Source organism: Terrapene carolina, unplaced genomic scaffold, assembly GCF_002925995.2.
Source record: "Terrapene carolina triunguis isolate 2854851 unplaced genomic scaffold, T_m_triunguis-2.0 Scaffold62, whole genome shotgun sequence".
NCBI lineage: Eukaryota > Metazoa > Chordata > Testudines > Emydidae > Terrapene > Terrapene triunguis.
In genome coordinates this window covers 42,049,594-42,069,179 of record NW_020664413.1, presented here as the reverse complement: position 1 = coordinate 42,069,179, position 19,586 = coordinate 42,049,594, and the positions used below count along the sequence as shown (strand labels likewise).

The following is a 19,586-nucleotide window of genomic DNA, read 5'->3' as shown; positions in this document are numbered from 1 at the left end:
TCCTCAAAATCTGTAGGATTCCAGCCACTGCTGCCTAGACCAATTCCTGAAATTTTGGAATTGAGTAGGTGAAGTAGGCATTCAAAAGCTACCACTTTGTCTACAGCCAGACATACACAGAAATGCAAAAATGTCAATTTGACAGCATTTAAGGTCTAAAGAGACAAGCATCATTGTGTTTTATTTGAATGTGTAATCATTACACTACACATTAATTGTAAGCTTCCACTAAAGCATGTGCATGCTGAAACTAGCAGCACAAGAATGAAGCAGAAAGGCTGCCACATATACACAGCTTCTACTTAAGATAGAGGGAGTTAGGAGAGAGATTAAAATTCTTACTTTAAAATTGCAGTATCAAAAGAGAGCCAAGCAGGTCTGGCAGACGGGCCTAGCACTGCCAATTTCAATATTCTACACTGCAGTGCCCTCTGCTGCATGCATTCCCCACTATGCAAACTTCTTTTTTTTTTTTTTTTTAATTGGACCAACTACTGTGGATAGAGAGAGACAAGCTTTTGAGCCACACAGAGCTCGTCTTCAAGTCTCGGAAAGGAACTCCCAGTATCACAGAAGTTGGTCCAATAAAAGATATTTCCTTACCCACCTTGTCTATCCAATATCCTGGGATTGCAACAGCTACAATTTGACTGCATACAACTTTTTAATTTGTGATATTGGGCTCTACAGCTACTAGACCTGAGATGTAATAGGTGGGATTCAGTACACTAGTTTTGCAACGCAATATAATTTTGTTTGTTTTTTCCAAATATGAAAACCACTAAAGTCAGCAGCAAGTCTGAAGGCTTAAGAAAAAAAAAAAAAAAAAAAGTCAGATTTGAGTTAGCCAAGTGCAGACTGTAGACTTGTTTGTGGTCCCTACAAATATAATCAGAATAGACATATGGGGAATTCACAGCCTAAAATGGAATCCATAATCACCAGTTACAATCCTTTTAACTCTTCCCTCTTGTAAATGAAACCTTAACTGAGCTAGTTTTTAAATGTGCTTTTAATCTGATACTTCAATTAAACATTCATGATAGCACTAAATTATTAACACGTTTTCTCATTTTACCATCATACTCTGGTGTAGTTAAGGCAATATATAACATCTTGACAGACCAAATGTGCATAAGCAGCTTTTATAGTAAATTCCAAACTCTATTCTGATTGCTACTCTGGAATTCAATTTCAACATGTATATATTACTTACCATGAATGATAAAATGAGAAAGTGCCCCAAAGAAGAAAAGTAGCAATTTTTTTGAAGAAAATGTATATGGGGTATTTCTGAACTAGGTAATATAATTATCTTTATTGTAAAATAAAAGAATCACTTTACAATAAAAAAGGAAATAGCATAACCAAATAGTTTGCACTTTTAATGTCTGTTGAACTTAACTCAATATTCAACAATTTTGGAAATGTTGTGGCACAGTTACACTGAAGTCTATAACAATAGTCACACTCATAGATCATTTATCTCACTCTCTTGTGCCAGACATCAAAGCAGGGCACAGCATGCAGTCGTACATACTTTTGTCCATTAAAAGAACACTCTAGGCATCCATAAACTGTCTCTCTTTTAGAATTTCCCATTCCACAAAGGGCACAAGGACCTTTTGGGATGTTGTTATTAAGTAAATTAACCCGGATATGAGACCCTTCTCTGAGATAGCTTGTAGAGATATCAGTCATGCTTGCAGCTTTTTCATAATAGTCTGTAAAAAGGTCCTCCAAGTAAGCATCTGAATTAGCAATGATATCCATTACCCTTTTATCTGAAAAAGAATGCACACAAAATAGCAATGATTTGTCATCACACTATGAACACACCAGGACACATCATACTATTAATCCACTGATGGAAATAAGTACTGAATTATGAAGCCATATTAGAGACACCATTTTATGGTTGTAACTAGGTTTTCCATTGAAACCCTAATTTTGACACTTTTACTTCAAAGGGGAGGCAGAAATTTCTTACAGATATCGTCTGCCAGAGGACAATGTTGTCACTGGTGAAATAACAACCCTACATCTCATGAACATTTTGAGCATTTGAAAAGTTGGTGATAATTCACATTTGAAATGTTTCTCTCACTTTTTTGGGGGGTGGGAGGGGAGAGGAGGGCAGGAAAAAGAAATGGACATCATAAACTCCAAACATAGTTTAATTCTGGTGTCCTCCAGAAGGGCCAGCACCTAATTAGTTTTGGAAAATTTGGTGGGTATATTTCTGAGCTGATTATGGAATTCAGGACACTATTTACAATGATATGCAGGCTCACTGATAAACTCTCCAGGAGCAGAGACCTCCCATCAGACCCCAGTAGCCTTTGTATTTTTATAAATATTCCAGCATGCAAAAAAAGTGTTTGTGTACATCTGCAGGATTTAGAATCTCTTTAGGAATAGGACTGAAATCACTCTATCCTCCCAATAGTGGTCAGTCAGCACACTCCAACAGACCAGGGATCATTTTCTTCCACTTCCAACATGAGCATACATGCCTCAGATCTTGAATACTCTAAACACCCTAACAAGACAGGTTTGAGATAACTCTTGTACCTGATACAGGCCAGAAAGGTGAAGGCAGATATTATAGTACAACAAAAAAAGACTATTACCACATTCTCAAATCTAAATTTGTCATCAGTATATAAAAAGAAGTGAAGTAATTTCCATTATGAATGGGAGCTGCAGGTACCCAGCACCTTTGGAAATCAAGCCATTTTTATTTAGATGTATAAATAAGAACCTAATTTTAGGCACCTAAGGTTGAAAGTATTGGCCTATACTCTTTTAATACATATACCCAACATGGGACTCTCCATTTTATAACTAATGGAGTTGTTACATCAATAAGCAGTGTATAAGCAATGAAAAAACACAAAGTTAGAGTACTGAAATCTGAACTTAGTATTTCCAGACTGATGTTTATACTTTTTGAAATATGAATTTAACATGCTAATTTCCTGACTTTCATACCGTGAGCCAAATCTTCAGCTTCTCTTAAATCCCCTTTGCACCAATGTGGGGCAAACGGGACTGAAAGCTGTCTTAAGACAGCAGGAAAGGACTTCCCTAGAATAGGTAAATCCTGTGTTGTTATAAGGCGGGCACAGCCATCCCCTACAGCAGCTATTCCTGGCTCCCTATGCAGAGGCGATGTTCCAGGCCAAGAGTATGAAGCACTCCAAACAACTTGACCAGCAGAGTGATTCCTTGGAGACTGTTATCCACTGGTGCAGGTTAGAGCAGCACTGAGGTTACTTAAACTTGCACTACAGGTTGGTTTGGCCTCCAGCAGCCCCCAAGATCAGGGAGGGGCAGTGGTGCAAGTAGAAATCATTTCTTGCCAGTACGCTGCACTCATGGGAGGGACACAAAGCAGGGGGGCAGGTGAGCTCCCCACATGACTACTACTCCCCTCCCCACCCTGCCTCCAGCCCGGGGCCCCGCGCTCTCCCCATCCCTTCCCCATGATCCACATCCATCCCACATTACTGGGGTGGTGGTGCAGCGGGGAGCTCTGTCCTCCTCCCGCTGCACTGGAGACTTCTGCTGTACAGACCCCAGGCAGGAGGACTCAGGAGACACAGCTGTGTGGAAGGGCTGGGAGCCGGACTGGGAGCGGTACAGCCGCACCAGATGAGCTGCTGACGTGGGGTCGCCCAGCAGCCCTACGTTCTGCTCCTTTCGCAGCTGCGGTTCCCAGGAGATCAGGGCTCTCCAGAACCACAGCGGTGAAAGCAGCAGAATAACGTGGGGCTGCTGGGCAGCTCCATGCCGGCAGCTCCTCCGGCATGGCTGCTGTACTACCCGCAGCCTGACCCCCAGCCCTTCCATTTACCTACTTCTCCTGAGTCCTCCTGCCTGGGATCTGTACAGCAGCCCTGCCAGAGAACAGGGCGGGGGGAGGGGGCGTACAGCAGCCCTGCCAGAGGGGAAGGGGTAAAAGTGGAGTAAAGGCTCCTACACAAAGGGCACCATTAGAAGCAGATGTTTACTGCACCACAACATTTATTTTTATTCTTGTATTTGTGGTTTTTCCCATTCTTAGAATGAGAAATACTGAAAATGGAGCCTTATCTTTCATTCACTGAAGTAAGTAGCAAAATTCCACTTGACTTCAGTGGTCCAGGATCAGGCTCATACTACAGTAAATTTTACTACCAGGGATGGTAAATATCCAGTTTTTAATTGTACCCAACATACAACATTGTTAAAATGTTTTCATGTTATTTGAAGATAAGAAAGAAAATCTATATGTAGATACAGGCCAATTCCCTGTCAATTGAAGATTACGCCCTACTGAGCATTTTCTAGTATTTTAAATTAATAAATATATAACATTTACAACCTCAACTTTATCTTATCTTTATGTATCATCCTTTGATATCGACTATGCAATACTTTCTAAATTGTAAAAATATAGAACAAATTTACATACTAAGATATTGTAGTTGTACAATTAGTATTTATGATCACCAATATCATTTATTTTAAGAAAACAATTAGAAGTTTTCATGATAAACAAAATAATATATTCATATTAATTAAAAATATAATTATTTAAAACCAGATTCTCTCCATTAATATCTTAAAATCTTTACAATTATTTTGAATAGATCTGATCATAGCCAAAATAGCTATTATCTTGGTGCAAATTTTAAAGTGTAATTCTATCTTGATTAGATGCTTTTGAACTTCTGACCTTTCCTACTAAGTCAAAGAAAAAAAAACATGCACTTAATCCATTTGATTAGTGTATTTGGACATAAATATCAAACATCATACTTCGGTGGAACAGATTCCTCCTTAATTTGTTCAATGAAAATGATCCAGATTGCTCTTTTTCAAATCCTCCTTTTGAAACTGGAGTGACACAGAACTCTGTATTAAAGGAAAAAGTAGAACCTTCGGAACGATGAAATTCAAAAGCTATACAATTTCGAAACACAGCTTAGTACAAAATGTTTTCTGTTATATAACATGTACAGTATTATAAAGCTAAGAGAATGCTTAAAATTAAATACAGCTTTCCTATTAGTCATTCTACTGGTCTTTAATTCCTAGGAAAGATGGTGTAAAACAACATGTACACAGTGTTAGCACAAAAAATGAGATGAAGCAGAGAGAGAACAAGATGAGATGAAGTAGTAACTACTTCATTTATTAATTTAGATGGTTTATAGTGACCTTCACATTAGGCATTTCCTTATGGTTTCCTGGCTAGGTTAAATGTCTAAGGCAGTCAGCATTCCATTAACAGACTGCCTCACGTTTGGAGTAAAAGCAGAGTCACACACCCATTTGAAACCAAAAATGGAAAATCTGCAATTGTGAATGGTTTTCTGTGATTCCCAACCATGTTATTCACCACATAATCAGCTGTAAAACTTTTAAATTAAACATAAATAAAATTCTTAATTTTTTTAGCCTCTAAGGTTGTAAAGAAAAGGCTTTGAAGTAAACTGATGCCATATTGTCTTAATAAATTTACAAAGAACTTTAAAGAGATATACTAACAGCTCTCATTCATCTGTATTGGGGATTACCTTAATGATAAAAATTTAAATATCAATATTGCTATTTCATTGGTCATTTTAGTAAAAACATCTAATTAGTGCACCTATCCCCACTGTGCAATGACAAAGTAAAATGGAAAATAATTCCAAAATTAGGATTTATGTGTTTAATTTAATATTAAAATGAATATCAGAGGGATTCTGTACTGCTTGTATTATCTTTTTTCATAGTTAATTCAATAACTACTTTGTTTTTTTTAATGCACATAAGGTTGTCACAGAAATGTAAATGTGTCACTATGCTTCAAACTTCAGAGTGCCTTTGTCATAGAATGTATCTCCAATGTGTTGCAAAGCATCTGGAGCCCCAATCAGAACCTCTAACAAGTGAGTAGTGTTACATGCATATATGGAGATAGATAATATTCCATGAGGTAATTCTTATCTTTTTGGTTATATTTTTTAAATACAATCTAAATTATATGGTCACTAAAAGCCTAATCCTGCACTTCTGAAGTCAATGGGAGTTTTGCCATTAACTTTAATGAGTGCAGGATCAAGCCCTAAAACTATATTATGGGTTATTATTACCCCCATACTTTGACTGACTGAAGGTTCCCATCTAATTGTAGTCCTGGGCTGGGATAAAGCACACTGGGAAATGAGGGGAATTTATAAAACCATATCCTTTCCACAGACTGGGAGAGTATTAGGCAGGTCAATCCACTTTGTTTTGTGTAACTGTGTTTTTTTTAAACTTTGTAAAGATTTGGAGGTGACCGTGTCTGACTAGTCTCTGACTGTGTTTCATTGGTTTGGGGCAAACTGAAATAGAAGCTCCAGGCAGGAGAAATATTTTTGTTCATCAATTTCACAGACGTGCCTTTTTTAGAGGGGCCTGCCATGCCACATTCTTCTTTTATGGAGAAATGGATCAGATGGCCCTAAGATATTCAGTTTCTTACAAACCAGCAAAGGCATACACTGATATGCAGATGTGTTTTTTAATGTTTCATTGCTAACAGTGTGATTTCATTTTTCAAAAACTTACATTTAAATATCTGATATAGTTAATTCTGTGAAAGCATTTCCAGGATAAATCAGACCCTTTAATGCCTTTTATATTTATCCTAGCAAGAACTAATTGTGGATTAAAGCTAAGGCTCTGATGAGGTCAGACAACTGACATGTATAAAGTTAAGTATGTGCATAAATATTTATAGGATTGGGGCTGACACATGTCAAGTCTCAGTTTAAGAACAATGTTTTAAAGAATCAAATTACTATATTAGCAATTATAATAATAACACAAAAAAATTACTTACCAAAATTACCATCCAAGTGAATGTAAAGTTCAAATACACTAAATGCAATAGTTGTGTGAGCTGGAAAAACAATAGCTTTGTCTCGTCCCTTGTGATTTTGGTCCTCAATAATATGAAACTATGATTTAAAAAAGGAAAATTTTATTTCATTAAAAAAAAATATTTACAAAAAAATGTTTTGAACAGAAATGAAAATTAAGAGTAATAGCTTTAAAATATAGTATGAAAATTTCAGCAATGGAAAGACTCTTTTGAAGTTGAAGATCAAACTCCTCCTCCAAAGAAATTTTCCCAGTTCTGATCAGTATACTAATGTCATCCTTTCTTTTCTGCACTTCAGTAATGTTTGATAGAGAGAGAAAGTATCAACTGGCCATAGAAAATTAGGCAGTATATCCGATACATAAATTAGTGATAAGCATAACTCAAAGGACTTGCAGGATTATGCAAACCTAATTATCCAAACTTTCTGAGAACCCTGCTCTCTGTGTACGACTAACAATACCATAGCTTTATCCTTCCGGTCACCCAGACTCCCAACAAGCCTTTGCTTTCTGACTTCCTGCAACCAGGTCCAATCATCATATCTCCTACTTTGACAAGTCAGTCACAGTTTCTATTTGAGGGAAAACTAAGAATCCAATCCAACGCCCACTGAAGTTAATGGAAAGAGTCCCATAGACTTCACTGGATTTTGGATAAGGATCTAAGAGGCCTGCTTCTGTCCTCCCAATAGCAGCTCCTCTTTGGAGGAGTCAGAGTGGGCCTCCCTCATGTTTGGATGAAACAGCAATGACAGGGCCAATATCTTGTGTTGCCATTCTTCAAATATTATATGGTCTGGGACTATATGCCATAAAGCATATAAAATCTTAATTCAACACACACATACACACCACATCCCATTCCACCTTTGATTTATCTCAACTGTTTTCTGTATCTTCACCCTGACCTATGTCTTTGTTCATTTTGTTTTTCACTTCTCATCTCTTTTCTTCTCTGTGTATTTTTTCTAGTTTTGCTTTCTATTTTTTCACCTTGTTTTTCTTTTCACCCCCTTCTTTTCCCTGTTCTCCCTTTCTGGAATCAGGAGGAAATTTGGATCATATTTTTCACCTAGGCTATGATTTTCTTTGTATAGGAGTGAAGAAGAGTGCAGTTGGTGCCAACTAAAAGTGAGTAGGTAAGACTGACATCAAAATGTCTTCAAATCAAATTTAAAGAAGTACAGACACCCCCCGACTTACCCAATCGTTGCATTCCGGAAAGCCTTGCGTAACTCGAATTTTGCATAAGTCGGAAATGTATACCCATACGTTACAAAAAAATTTCCGCAACTTGAAAATCCTATTTCTGGCTTATGTAACTTTTTCCATAAGTGGGAATTTGCGTAAGTCGGGTCTTGCGTAACCTGGGGAGCGTCTGTAACTGTAAATATCACACTATCCAAACACTATCAAAATCAGCTCTCAAACTTAGTTGTGCTGATCCTAAGCACTAATCTTCCACCTTTCTGTCTGCCAGCTGTTTTCTTATGGAGTTTGCCTTTTAATTTAATAATTTCATTCCAGATTGCACCTTCTCATCTATAGCACTGTAGCTGGTCCATTTTTAAACGAGGAATTAGCATCTTTTAGAAGCAGTACATTCAGACTCAATTAACCCAACAGCAGGGACTGGGAAGGGAGAGGACACATGTATTATTATTACTGTTATTATGATGGATGTGTCAGGGACACAGCTGGCTCCCAGCCTGGTCGCTAGGCAACCCAGCAAGTTCAGATAGGCCCAATGAGCCCCTTCCAAACAGTTGCACTTCCTGATTGGGCAGAGGAGCCAACGGTTTGCTACTTGAACCTTGCAGCCACCACATGGTGGCTGCTCAATCCATATCACACCCACAGCCGTGCTTACTCTGCTCTCACCTGCTGCAGTCCAGGCGCCAAGCCCTGCCCTGCTTCCCAGCCCGTTCTTGCTCCAGCTCCAGCCTATACCTGCTTCATCCCCAGTCTCCCTGTTCCATTCTGGTTTCTAACTTCTAGTTCCAACTCTTTGCTATGTCCCTGACTACAATTCCAGCTTACCCTTTGTCTTAAGATTCTGACTCCAGTTCTCAGCTTCAGTTTGGCCCCTTGATTCTGACTCTAGCTTCATCCTTAGACTGGTGCCTGATCCCTGGATCTTCACTTATCACCTGAATTGCCACCACAACCACCTGGCAAGGTCCTCCTCCATCCACAAGGTAGGCTGCCCATGCCCTGGTAGTTTACAGAATGGCTACAAAGCCAGTTCTAAGGAATCTGGGACAGATTTCACTAGAACTGACTGGGATTTCACTAGAACAAGACTGTACCTAATCACTGCAAACAAGGCCATCTTACCACCCTAGTCCTATATAATTATAAATAACACTGTATTAGCTTCCATTAGCTATTAATAAATGGTAAATTGCATGACTGGGGAAATTAAATTAGAACTAGCTAATTCCTTCTTTCTCCATTCTTTTTAAGTGATCTGTCCCCTTCTGCCTCATGCAGAATCTGGCTTGCAACCAAGTTTTCTAATTGTAGAATCTGCATTTATATTTATGTAAAAAAACCAATGTAAGATGCTCCCCTATATAAAATACCACAAAAGCTTCATATACATGAATAGTTTTTCATGTATTTTAAAAAAAAAATAAGGCCCTGTGTGAGCAAAACAACAGTACTTGTTACCCATAAGACTGGTCATTTTAAAATATGAAAAAGTGTACAAGTCTGACAACCAAGTTCTCCTAGTAATGTTTTTAATTATAGTTTATTAAAATAAAAAAATGTCAATATGGAGAGCATCCCACACACAGCATAATTATGGTATATGGCCTATTCCAATATTAAATTAATAGAGTGGGATGAAATCCTGGCCCCAATGAAGTCAATACAAGTTTTGCTATTGACATCAGTGGAACCAAGATTTTACCCCAATATCCTATACTGGCATAGTTTTCTCTAGATCTGAAAAGCAGAGAGAGGGTCAGAGTTTAATTTAATTTACATCAGTACAATTCCATTGACTTACATTGGAATTGCTCTGGATTTACACCAGTGTAAATGCAATTAAAATCTGGTCACAGGTCCTTACAATAAGAATACGAGTCCCTACTATCCATTTTATTAGTTAAAGAAGTCTATATTTACCCTCATTGTTTCCCCACGCATACCAGCATGCACAGATAATGAGCATTGCCGTGTTGTTCTAATACTTTCCATGACCACACACAGAACCTCTTTCCTACTTTCTCTTGATTGTCGGACTAGGCAGTGATCAAAGTTAATTTTTCTAAAATTAAAGGAGAAAAAAAATTCACAGATAATTAACAAATTAAACAGCAGCTAATAAAGTTAGACATTTTTAAAATCAGCAGGCTTGGCTAACTTGCATCCAAGAGTTTAAAAGAGTTGGCTGAAGAGCTATTGGGACCATTAAAATTGATTTTCAATTAGTCCTGGAACATAAGGAAGTTCCAAAGGACTGGAAAAACGCTAATGTGCCAATATTTTAAAAAGGTAAACAGGAAGACCTGGGTTATTATAGATGGATTGACCTGGGCACTAAAAAGAACAGCTGATATGGCACTTGATTAATAAAGGATTAATGGAGAGTAATATAATTAGTGCCAATTAACAAAGATTTATGGAAAACACGTCTTGTCAAATTAACTGGATATCTTTTTTGAGATTACAAGTTTGCTTGATAAGGTAATAGCATTGATGTAATATACTTTGACTTCTGTAAAGCAATTGACTTGGTACCAGAGACGACTAGTACCTGCTGAAAGTGGGGGGGGGGGGGAAGGGCACAATTTAAAGGTTCACCCCCCAAACAGCTTGAGTCATGGCCCCCCCAGGCATGCCTCTCCTCTTACCCTCAGCAGCTCCTCCCTGCAGCTCCCAGCTGTTTACTGCTGCCTCTCCCATCATGGCAGCAGCTCCCAGCTTGCATGCTCCAGCAGCTGCTGTGCAGGGAGGGGACCCAGCCATACCATGTGACCAAGCAGGGCCACCAAACCCTGGCAATAATCTGGCAGGGGGGCATATAACTCCACGTGCCCTCCCCCCACATCACCTCTGCTTGGTACCACGGACATTTTGTTTAGAAAACTAGAACAAATCAGATTCATAATAACACACATTAAATGGATTAAAACTGGTTAAGTGATAAGTCTCAACATGTAATTGTAAACAGGGGATCATCATCAAGCAGGTGTGTTTCTAGTGAGGTTCCTGGTCCTATGCTATTTAACATTTTTATCAATGACTTGGAAGAAAACATAAAATCATTACTGATAAATGTTTGCAGAAGAGATTGGGGGAATGATAAACACTGAATAGGATAGGTCACTGACACAAAGTGATCTGTATCACATGGTAAGCTAGTTGCAAGCAAACAATAGGCCTTTAAATACAGCCAAACATAAAGTCATACATCTACAAATAAAGAATGTGTGGCCATACTTACAGGACCAGGGACTTCATTCTGGGAAACGATGACTCTGAAAAAGACTTGGGGGTCAAGGTGGATAATCAGCTGAACATGAACTCCCGGCAGTGTGACACTGTGGCCAAAAGGGCTAATGTGAACCATGGAAGAATAAACAGGTGAATCTTGAATATGAGTAGGGAGTTTATGTTACCTCTGTATTTGGCACTTGTGCAACCACTGTTGGAATACTGTGTCCCATTCTGTGTCTACACTTCAAGAAGGATGTTGAAAAATTAGAGAGGGTTAAGAGAAGAGTCACAAGAACCATCAGAGGACTGGAAAACATGATTTATAGTAATAGACCCAAGGAACTCAATTTATTTAGTTTATCAAAGAGAAATTTATGGGATGACTTGCTCACAGACTATAAGTACCTACATGGGGGAATAGAAATTTGCAAGAGGGCTCTTCAGTCTAACAGACAAAGACATAGCAAGATCCAATGTCTGGAAGCTGAAGAGATACAAATTCAGGCTCAAAATAAAGCACTTAAAAAAACAGTGGGGGTAATTAACCATTAGAACCAGTTACCAAGGGATATGGTGAATTCTGTATCACTGGAAACTTTGAAATTGAGATTGGATGTTTTTCTAAAAAGATATGCTCTAGTTCAAACAGGATATAATTCATGCAAGTCTTCTGGCCTGCATTATGCAGGAAGTCAGTGTACATGATCACCAATGGTCCCTTCTGGCCTTATAAATCTATTTAATATATTCATAAGTGATCTGGAAAAGGTGGTGAACAGTGAGGTAGTAAAATTTGCAGATGATAACAAAATTACTCAAGATAGTTAAGTGCAAAGCTGACTGCAAAACATTACAAAGGGATCTCACTGAACTGGGTGACTGAACAACAAAATGGCAGATGAAATTCAGTGTTGATAAGTGCAAAGCAATGGATACATAAAAGTGATTGGGTCTAAATTACCTGTTACCACTCAAGAAAGTGATTTTGGAGTCATCGTGGGTAGTTCTCTAAACACATCCTTCCAATGTGCAGCAGCAGTTAAAAAAGCTAACAGAATGATAGGAACCATTGGGAAAGGAATAGATAAGACAGAAAATATCATGATGCTACTATATAAATCCAATGTATGCCCACGCCTTCAGTACTACATGCAGTTCTGGTCACCATCAAATAGAATTTGAGAAGGTATAGAGAAGAGCAACAAAAATGCTTAGGGGTATGGAAGAGTTTTCATAGCAGGAGAGATTAAAAAAGACTGGGACTGTTCAGCTTGGAAAAGAGACAACTAAGTGGGGGAATATGATAGAGGTCTATAAAATCATGAACATTATGGAAAAAGTGAATAGGGAAATGTTATTTACCCCTTCACATAACACAAGAACAAGGGGTCACCCAATGAAATTAATAGGCAGCAGGTTTAAAACAAACAAAAGGAAGTACTTCTTCACACAACACACAGTCAACCTGTGAAACTCAATGTTGTGAAGGCCAAAAGTATAACTGGATTCAAAAAAGAATTAGGTACGTTCATGGAGGACAGGCTCATCTAACCAAGATATTCAGGGACACAACCCCATGTTCTGGGAATCCCTAAACCTCTGGCTGCCAGTAGCTGGGACTGGACGACAGGGGACGGATCAGTCAATAATTACCCTGTTCTGTTCATTCCCTCTGAAGCATCTGGCACTGGCCACCGTCGGAAGACAGAATACTGGGCTGGATGGATCATTGGTCTGACCCGTATGGCCATTCTTATGTTCTTATTAAATGATCATACAGCAAATCTTATTAGTTGGTTTACAGTTCTCAAAGCCTAACCAAAAAAAAAACGAATCACACTGGATTTCAATGTAATCTCACATAATCTAACCATCGAATCACTTGGGCCAAGTATATAAAAATTATAGTACTAACCTAGTAGTAAGTTCTTTAAGTAATGTTGGTACTTCAACCTCATGTTTGGTCACTATACCAAATGAAGCTTTTACTGCAATAGAATCTGATCCAGCAATATTGACCCCAACATCACTCATCATCTGATTTCCTCGTCTACCATAGAGTGAAACATCTGATTTGTCTTCATAATTCAACAGCTGATAGGATGAAACACCTGAGGAAAAGAGGATACTTGCTGTATTTTGGGGGGGAAAGGTCTCATGCCCATATACAGAAAATAAAATAGAAGTCCATTAGGTTAGAAACAGAATAATACCTAAATACACAGACATTAATGGCTGAGAATTATAGTAGTGATTCAAACCAAGTCCGGCATAGCGCAAAACTGTTACTAATTTTACAGGACCAAACTTAAACTAAAGAATGGGAGTATCACTCTGAAAATATCAAACACAAACTTTATTCTTGTGGGGTGAAATTCAGAGCAGCAGAAGGGTCTCAGACAAAAATCATACTTATTGGAATTCTTATAAAATATCCTTTCATCCACAGATATCAGAGCTCTTTACACAGGTGAGTAAGCGTTATCCCCAATTTATTAGTGGAGAAACTGAAGCACAAATGAAGTGACTTGTCCCAGATCACATAGTACATCAATGGCAAATCCAGGAACAGAATTTAAACTCTTAACACCCAGTGTAATGCCCTATACTAGACCACATCGCCATTCTCCTGACATTAAGAGTGGCTGTGGTGGTACATAGGGCCTTTGGTTGGTATAAGGGTGGTTTATGCCCTCTGATTTTTATTTTTTTTAAACACAATCCTCATTGCTGAAGAGTCCCATATAAAAATCATTTTAATAAGTGCTGAGTTTCTAGTTATATTTATAGTGGCAATTTAGCTGAATTTGTTTTTCATTTCTGTAATACATGTGTGACACACATGACTACTAGTAGCATACCTGGCTTAATTTCCGGCCCCCATCACCTAAAAGGAGTCAGTTAGAAAAGGTTAATACACCTGTCACATGATAAGATGCAGCATCCATTGATTTCATTGTCTACTTTTATAATTTCTTCTGGAGAAGTAGCAAAACACATAGTAAGTCGTCTGACTTTCTTGAAATTTTGCATGTACGCAGATCTTGGTATGAACTAAAGAATCCATTTTTGTTTGAACTCTATTCTAACTTAATAGGCATTTTTAGTTAATATTTTCCTTGTGATTCACAATATATTTCTGTTCTACTTGTGGAAAAAATTAGAAGATACCGGTTGACAATATAGCACAACTGAAGTCTTTTATTAACAAAGGAAATTACAGACTGTTCATAAAGTGAATTTTAAAGCTTTTGAGTGTATAATATTTTTCTCTCATAATGCTAAGTGGCTTGTCACATTTTCCAGTACCTTTGTCATCCAAAAAGTAGAAATTCAATTACAAATTAAAGCACATTGTCCTCATGAGATGTAACCCCTATTGAAAGGACACTGCTAAGATGTTTTGTTTGTTTGTTTGACCTTTTTAAAACTAGATTTTACAAGAAATCTTTTGCAACTTTTACTTACACAAGTAATCTTACTGAATTTCTCATAGGTGCAAGGCTAGAAGAATTTGACCCTATTTGTGTGTCAAGTCTCTGTGTAGTCTTGAAATAGAAATGTTTTTCCTTAATGGATTTTTCTGCTTTCAAGTGCACTCACTGCATTAAAGAGTCATTGGGCCAGAGCGAGAAAGAATGACTCCATAGCCTGTTGGTTAGGGAATCCATCTGGGCTGGGGAGACCCAGGGTCCAGTCCCCATGCTCCAATGACCCTTTAATTATTTATACACAGTGGAACAGCTTCAATTGAAGAAAGTGAGAGAGCGAGCCCCATGGTTCAGCGGTTAGAGAGCTCTCCTGACACAAGGGAGAGTCTCTGTTCAAATCTTCTCTCCGCAACAGGAGGAACTGAATCTGGATCTCCCCCATCCCAAATGAGTGTTCTAACCAGAGGGCTAAAGTTATCAGGTGGGCACCACCTCTTTCTGTGTGGGAGTGAGGTAATTACCTAACTGCCCCTTACAAGAAACAGCTTAGGCGTCTTAGCCACCTGACGCTAGGAGAGGGGTTCCCAGTTGTGGAACACACATAGAGATAGACACTTCTCTGCAGCTCGGAATTAGCCATCTGTCTTAATAACAGCTTAAGTCACACAGCTCTTGTCAGTCTTTCCTACTGGCTAGCTTAGGCAGCTCCCCATCTAGTGGATCGCATTCTTAAAGTGCCTATCTTGTGACATTCATTGTATAGGGAGTTTAGGCACCTAACTCAGGCTATGTGGATCCCAGGTAGTTCCAATGATTTTCTAAACACCTATAAAAGCTAGGCATTGTGACATTCAGCATCACACCACTTTTGTGGATCTGGACCTATAGTTTAAATTTTGAACCTCCTACTTAAGACAGAGTCTCCTTAAGATTTATTCGAATTATATATATCTAGAGGTAGTTACACTACTGAAATATTTGACTAAATTATAAAAACAAATTACTATGGCCCAATTCTTCAATCAGATCTGCATGGGCAGACCCTTGTGCTTGAAGAGATCCCCATTTAGCTGGTACAAGAGGTCAGTCACATGAATCAGTTGCAGGATTGGAGCCATTATTTCTATTCAACAGTGACGCTTCATGGAGTTGTGCCTTGAAAACGTATATATAGTACAATGGAACTTTAAATAACTCGTAAATAACATATGCTAACATATTTACCAGGAATCTTTTATGATAATACTTTTTAAATACACACGGCTGAATTATACTTGCTATTTATTAGTACACAAAAATAATCAAGATTTGTCAATAAAATGGATTCCTGAAAATTATTCCAGAATTTTAGCCATTTAGTAAACATATTTGTGCAGTTTTTTAAATAGAAGTTTGACTATTTTTATAATTTATTTTTTCATTTCTCATTAATTGCATGGCTAATGAAGATAATTATCATATTACAAATACTAATTAAATATAACACCAGGTCTATGTTTACTGCAAAACCTTAATATTTCAGGCCTTAAAGAAGAACAGAAAAACTTACCAGCTGAAATTTCTTTCTCTCCCTGAAGAATGTCTTTTAGGGTGAAAGGTGTCGAAGCAAATTTAGATTTTTTTGAAAGAAAACATTTTCTCTTCTTAATAACAAGACTCAGAGGTTGGTATTTGTCAGCTTCACTGAGGCTAGGAACAGGGACTAATCTCCCACCATCACCAACCTGCTTAACAAAGTTTTTGGTAGCAGCAGCAAACATAGTATGGCATTAATAATAATAAAAAACCCTGTATCAACTGCAGCTTCCAACCCTCATACCCATGTTAAAATATTTTAGTAATTGAATGATCACATGGCAAAACTTAAAGTCTAGCTCCTTTGTTTAAAGCCTAGTTACATTTTACTTGGAGAAGAGAATCAGTAGGGTCATCACCACCCAGCTTCTAGTGTATTGTTTTCCAACTTCCTTCTGTTCTGCCATCTCATCCAGTACAATGAATAATAAATTAACTGTGTAAAATGATACAGAGATGATTGCTCAATCTTTAGTAGTATAATGCCATTATTTGAAAATACGTAAGATGATTGCTTTAGAATCAAAAGATTACTAAATTCTGCAGTCATCTTTTTTTGTTGTGATTGCAAAGACAATGATATAATTTCTGTTTAATGAGCCTGTTATCCGGCTGGATCCCAAAGTGTTTTACCAATGGGAATTCACCTGAGCAGGCCTGCTGAGCTACACAATTGGAGGCCGGGAGGAAGATCCTTTCAGTAGTGCTTGCATAATAACTCTATTAAAGAGCTCAGCCCTGAAGAAATAAACTTCAGATTGTGCAAGCCTTTCTAAATTTTTTCCTTAGTTGATGTGTAGATACGACTTTACTCAAAGTTAGGGGATTTTACAGTATGTTAATCTCTGCTTTTCTCACCCTGGGGAGAGACTTTGCTCTGTGTGTTGTGGTCTCACTTCTGCTTTGCTGATGTTTACTGTCTTTTCTGGCTGGTTGGTGCTTTTGGGTCAGGAGGGCTTGGTACATGTGTAATTGCAGTCCCTGGGGAAGATCACCCTCGACTCCGCCATCCCCGGGACAGACAGCAGACTGTGACCCGACATCGTCGTGACAGACGCAGAAAAGAAGAAGGTCCTCATCGTAGACGTCACGGTGCCTTTTGAAAACCGGTCACCGGCCCTCCACGAGGCCCGAGCACGGAAGGCGTCAAAGTACACCTGGCTGGCCGAGACCTTGAGAGCCCAGGGCTACGAGGTCCAGATACACGCCCTGATCGTGGGAGCCCTGGGCTCGTGAGACCCCCACAATGAGCCGGTTCTGAGAGCGTGCGGAGTTGGTCGATGCTACGCCCGGCTCATGAGACAGCTCATGGTGTCCGACACCATCAGGTGGTCCAGAGACATTTATACGGAACACATCACAGGACACCGTCAATACCGCATTGAGTAACCGAGACCGCCGACCAGGGAAATAACCCACTTCCTTCCCTGAAGGACCAAGGGACGCGCCCCACCCATGTACTTATCCGCTACACCGATACTGAGTTGGACTCCTTATTCATTCCATGGGTGGCGTACCCGAGCCCACTTATCCACTGACACTTTAAAAACCCTTGCACCCCAATCTGGGTCTCTGCAGGTTATGCGATATGTATGTATATTCTCATCCTTGCAAACGATACCTGTAACCCCCCATAACCCAAGCCTGACCCCAGATGTACAGTACCTTGCCTCTTAACTCGTGTATATTTCATTTTAAACATTAACTTTAATAAAAATTTTCTGTATCAGAAAGGATATTCTTGTGTTTTATTGCCTTGCCCCACATGATTATGTGTGGATTTTGTTCTGTGAGCTTGGGAGGGGGGAGAGGAATTTAGCAGTTTGTTCCTTCGTGGACGGTGGTGTGTGTCTGTGGGGCAGGGGAGGAAGGTTGCTGGGGTGTGTCAGCATTTGGTAGGAGGGTGTGACATAGCAGGATACAATCCAGGCTAATGAGTAGCTATGTCACCCCTACCCTGTAACCTGGGGTGCCTTTTACAATGCCTTGCTGCTGTAGCCCAACCTGGACTGCTCACAGTTACCAGCATGTAAATCACTCCCAGCTATGTCTGTATGTGTGCTGCAGCCAGCCAGCCACACTTTGGCTCTTATCAGCCTTAGTTATGCTGCAGGTTGACCCCCACATGCACCCGTCCCAGATTTTCCCCCAGAAACATATGTCCTATACTGCGCAGTCCCGTCCCCCTTGGACAGTACAACTATATTGAGACCATTATTCCTTTATGGGAATAATATGCATATAACTTGTTACCATAAATGGAGTTACCCAGACATTTCAACCTGAGCACATTGGATTAGATATAAAAAGTTTATTAACAACAAAGAGATAGCTTTTAAGTGAGTACAAGAAATGAGCCATAAAAGTAAAAAATGGTTACAAGAAAAATAAACGTAAAATGCTTACTAGTGCCTAACTTAACAAACTACATTAGCTTCAAAGCAAAAAGTTTTCTTACCACATGCGTTCAGGAGTCTTACACTGACTAAACTCTTTAGGTCAGGACACCTGCCCTAGAGTATCCAATAGCTGCTGCCTTTGTTTCCTCAGATGCAGTGAATGCAAAGGGCAGGGACAGAGACAGAGAGGGGTGCCTTTGGGTGTTTGCCCCTCCTTTTTATAGTTTCAGTTCCCCTCTTGAAACATATTTCCAGCTGCCCCAGGAGATAAAGAGTCTACCAGGAAAAATATTCCCTGATGGTTTTTTCACCTGTTTGAACTTCATCTTCCCTTCCTGCTTGATGACTCTGTTCACTGCTTAAACACAAATTAAAGCAAGCACACAGTCCTCTGTTTAGGACAGACCTATTTGCCAATATCTGTTTGGGCAGGACTGTGGAGTTTGGAACCTGGGTTAATAGCAACCACATGAGGGAAACTTCCCATACAATGTTGCCATACATAGTTCACCAGGCCATTACTAAACAGCAAGTTATGGATTTTCAAGTGATAGCTTACAAGATATATTTTGTATAAAGATTACTACAATAGTATGTAGGGGGTAAATTAGGGTTGCCAACCCTCCAGGATTAGCCTGGAGTCTCCAAGAATTAAAGATTATGTCATGTGATGAAATCTCCAGGAATACATCCAACCAAAACTAGCAGCCCTAGGGGTAAACGCTGGGGTGTACTCCACCACAGAGGGGCACATGGGATTTTGCTGAGCTTTAAGAGTGTTCATATACATGAGTGGGGAGTGGCCTATGCTGGGGTTGACGCATAG

At 39.0% G+C, this 19,586-nt stretch overlaps 1 protein-coding gene across 1 annotated transcript; it reads right to left on the bottom strand.

Annotated features, from left to right (window-relative positions):
* Window positions 1–1,482: 1,482 nt before the first annotated feature.
* On the bottom strand, window positions 1,483–16,546 carry PJVK (pejvakin). The gene is made up of 6 exons (XM_024198506.1): window positions 16,336–16,546; window positions 13,271–13,466; window positions 10,042–10,183; window positions 6,863–6,980; window positions 4,807–4,902; window positions 1,483–1,784 (listed from the first exon to the last, which is right to left on the bottom strand). The coding sequence occupies exons 1-6, from the start codon at window positions 16,544–16,546 to the stop codon at window positions 1,483–1,485; spliced, it is 1,065 nt and encodes a 354-aa protein (XP_024054274.1).
* Window positions 16,547–19,586: the final 3,040 nt, after the last annotated feature.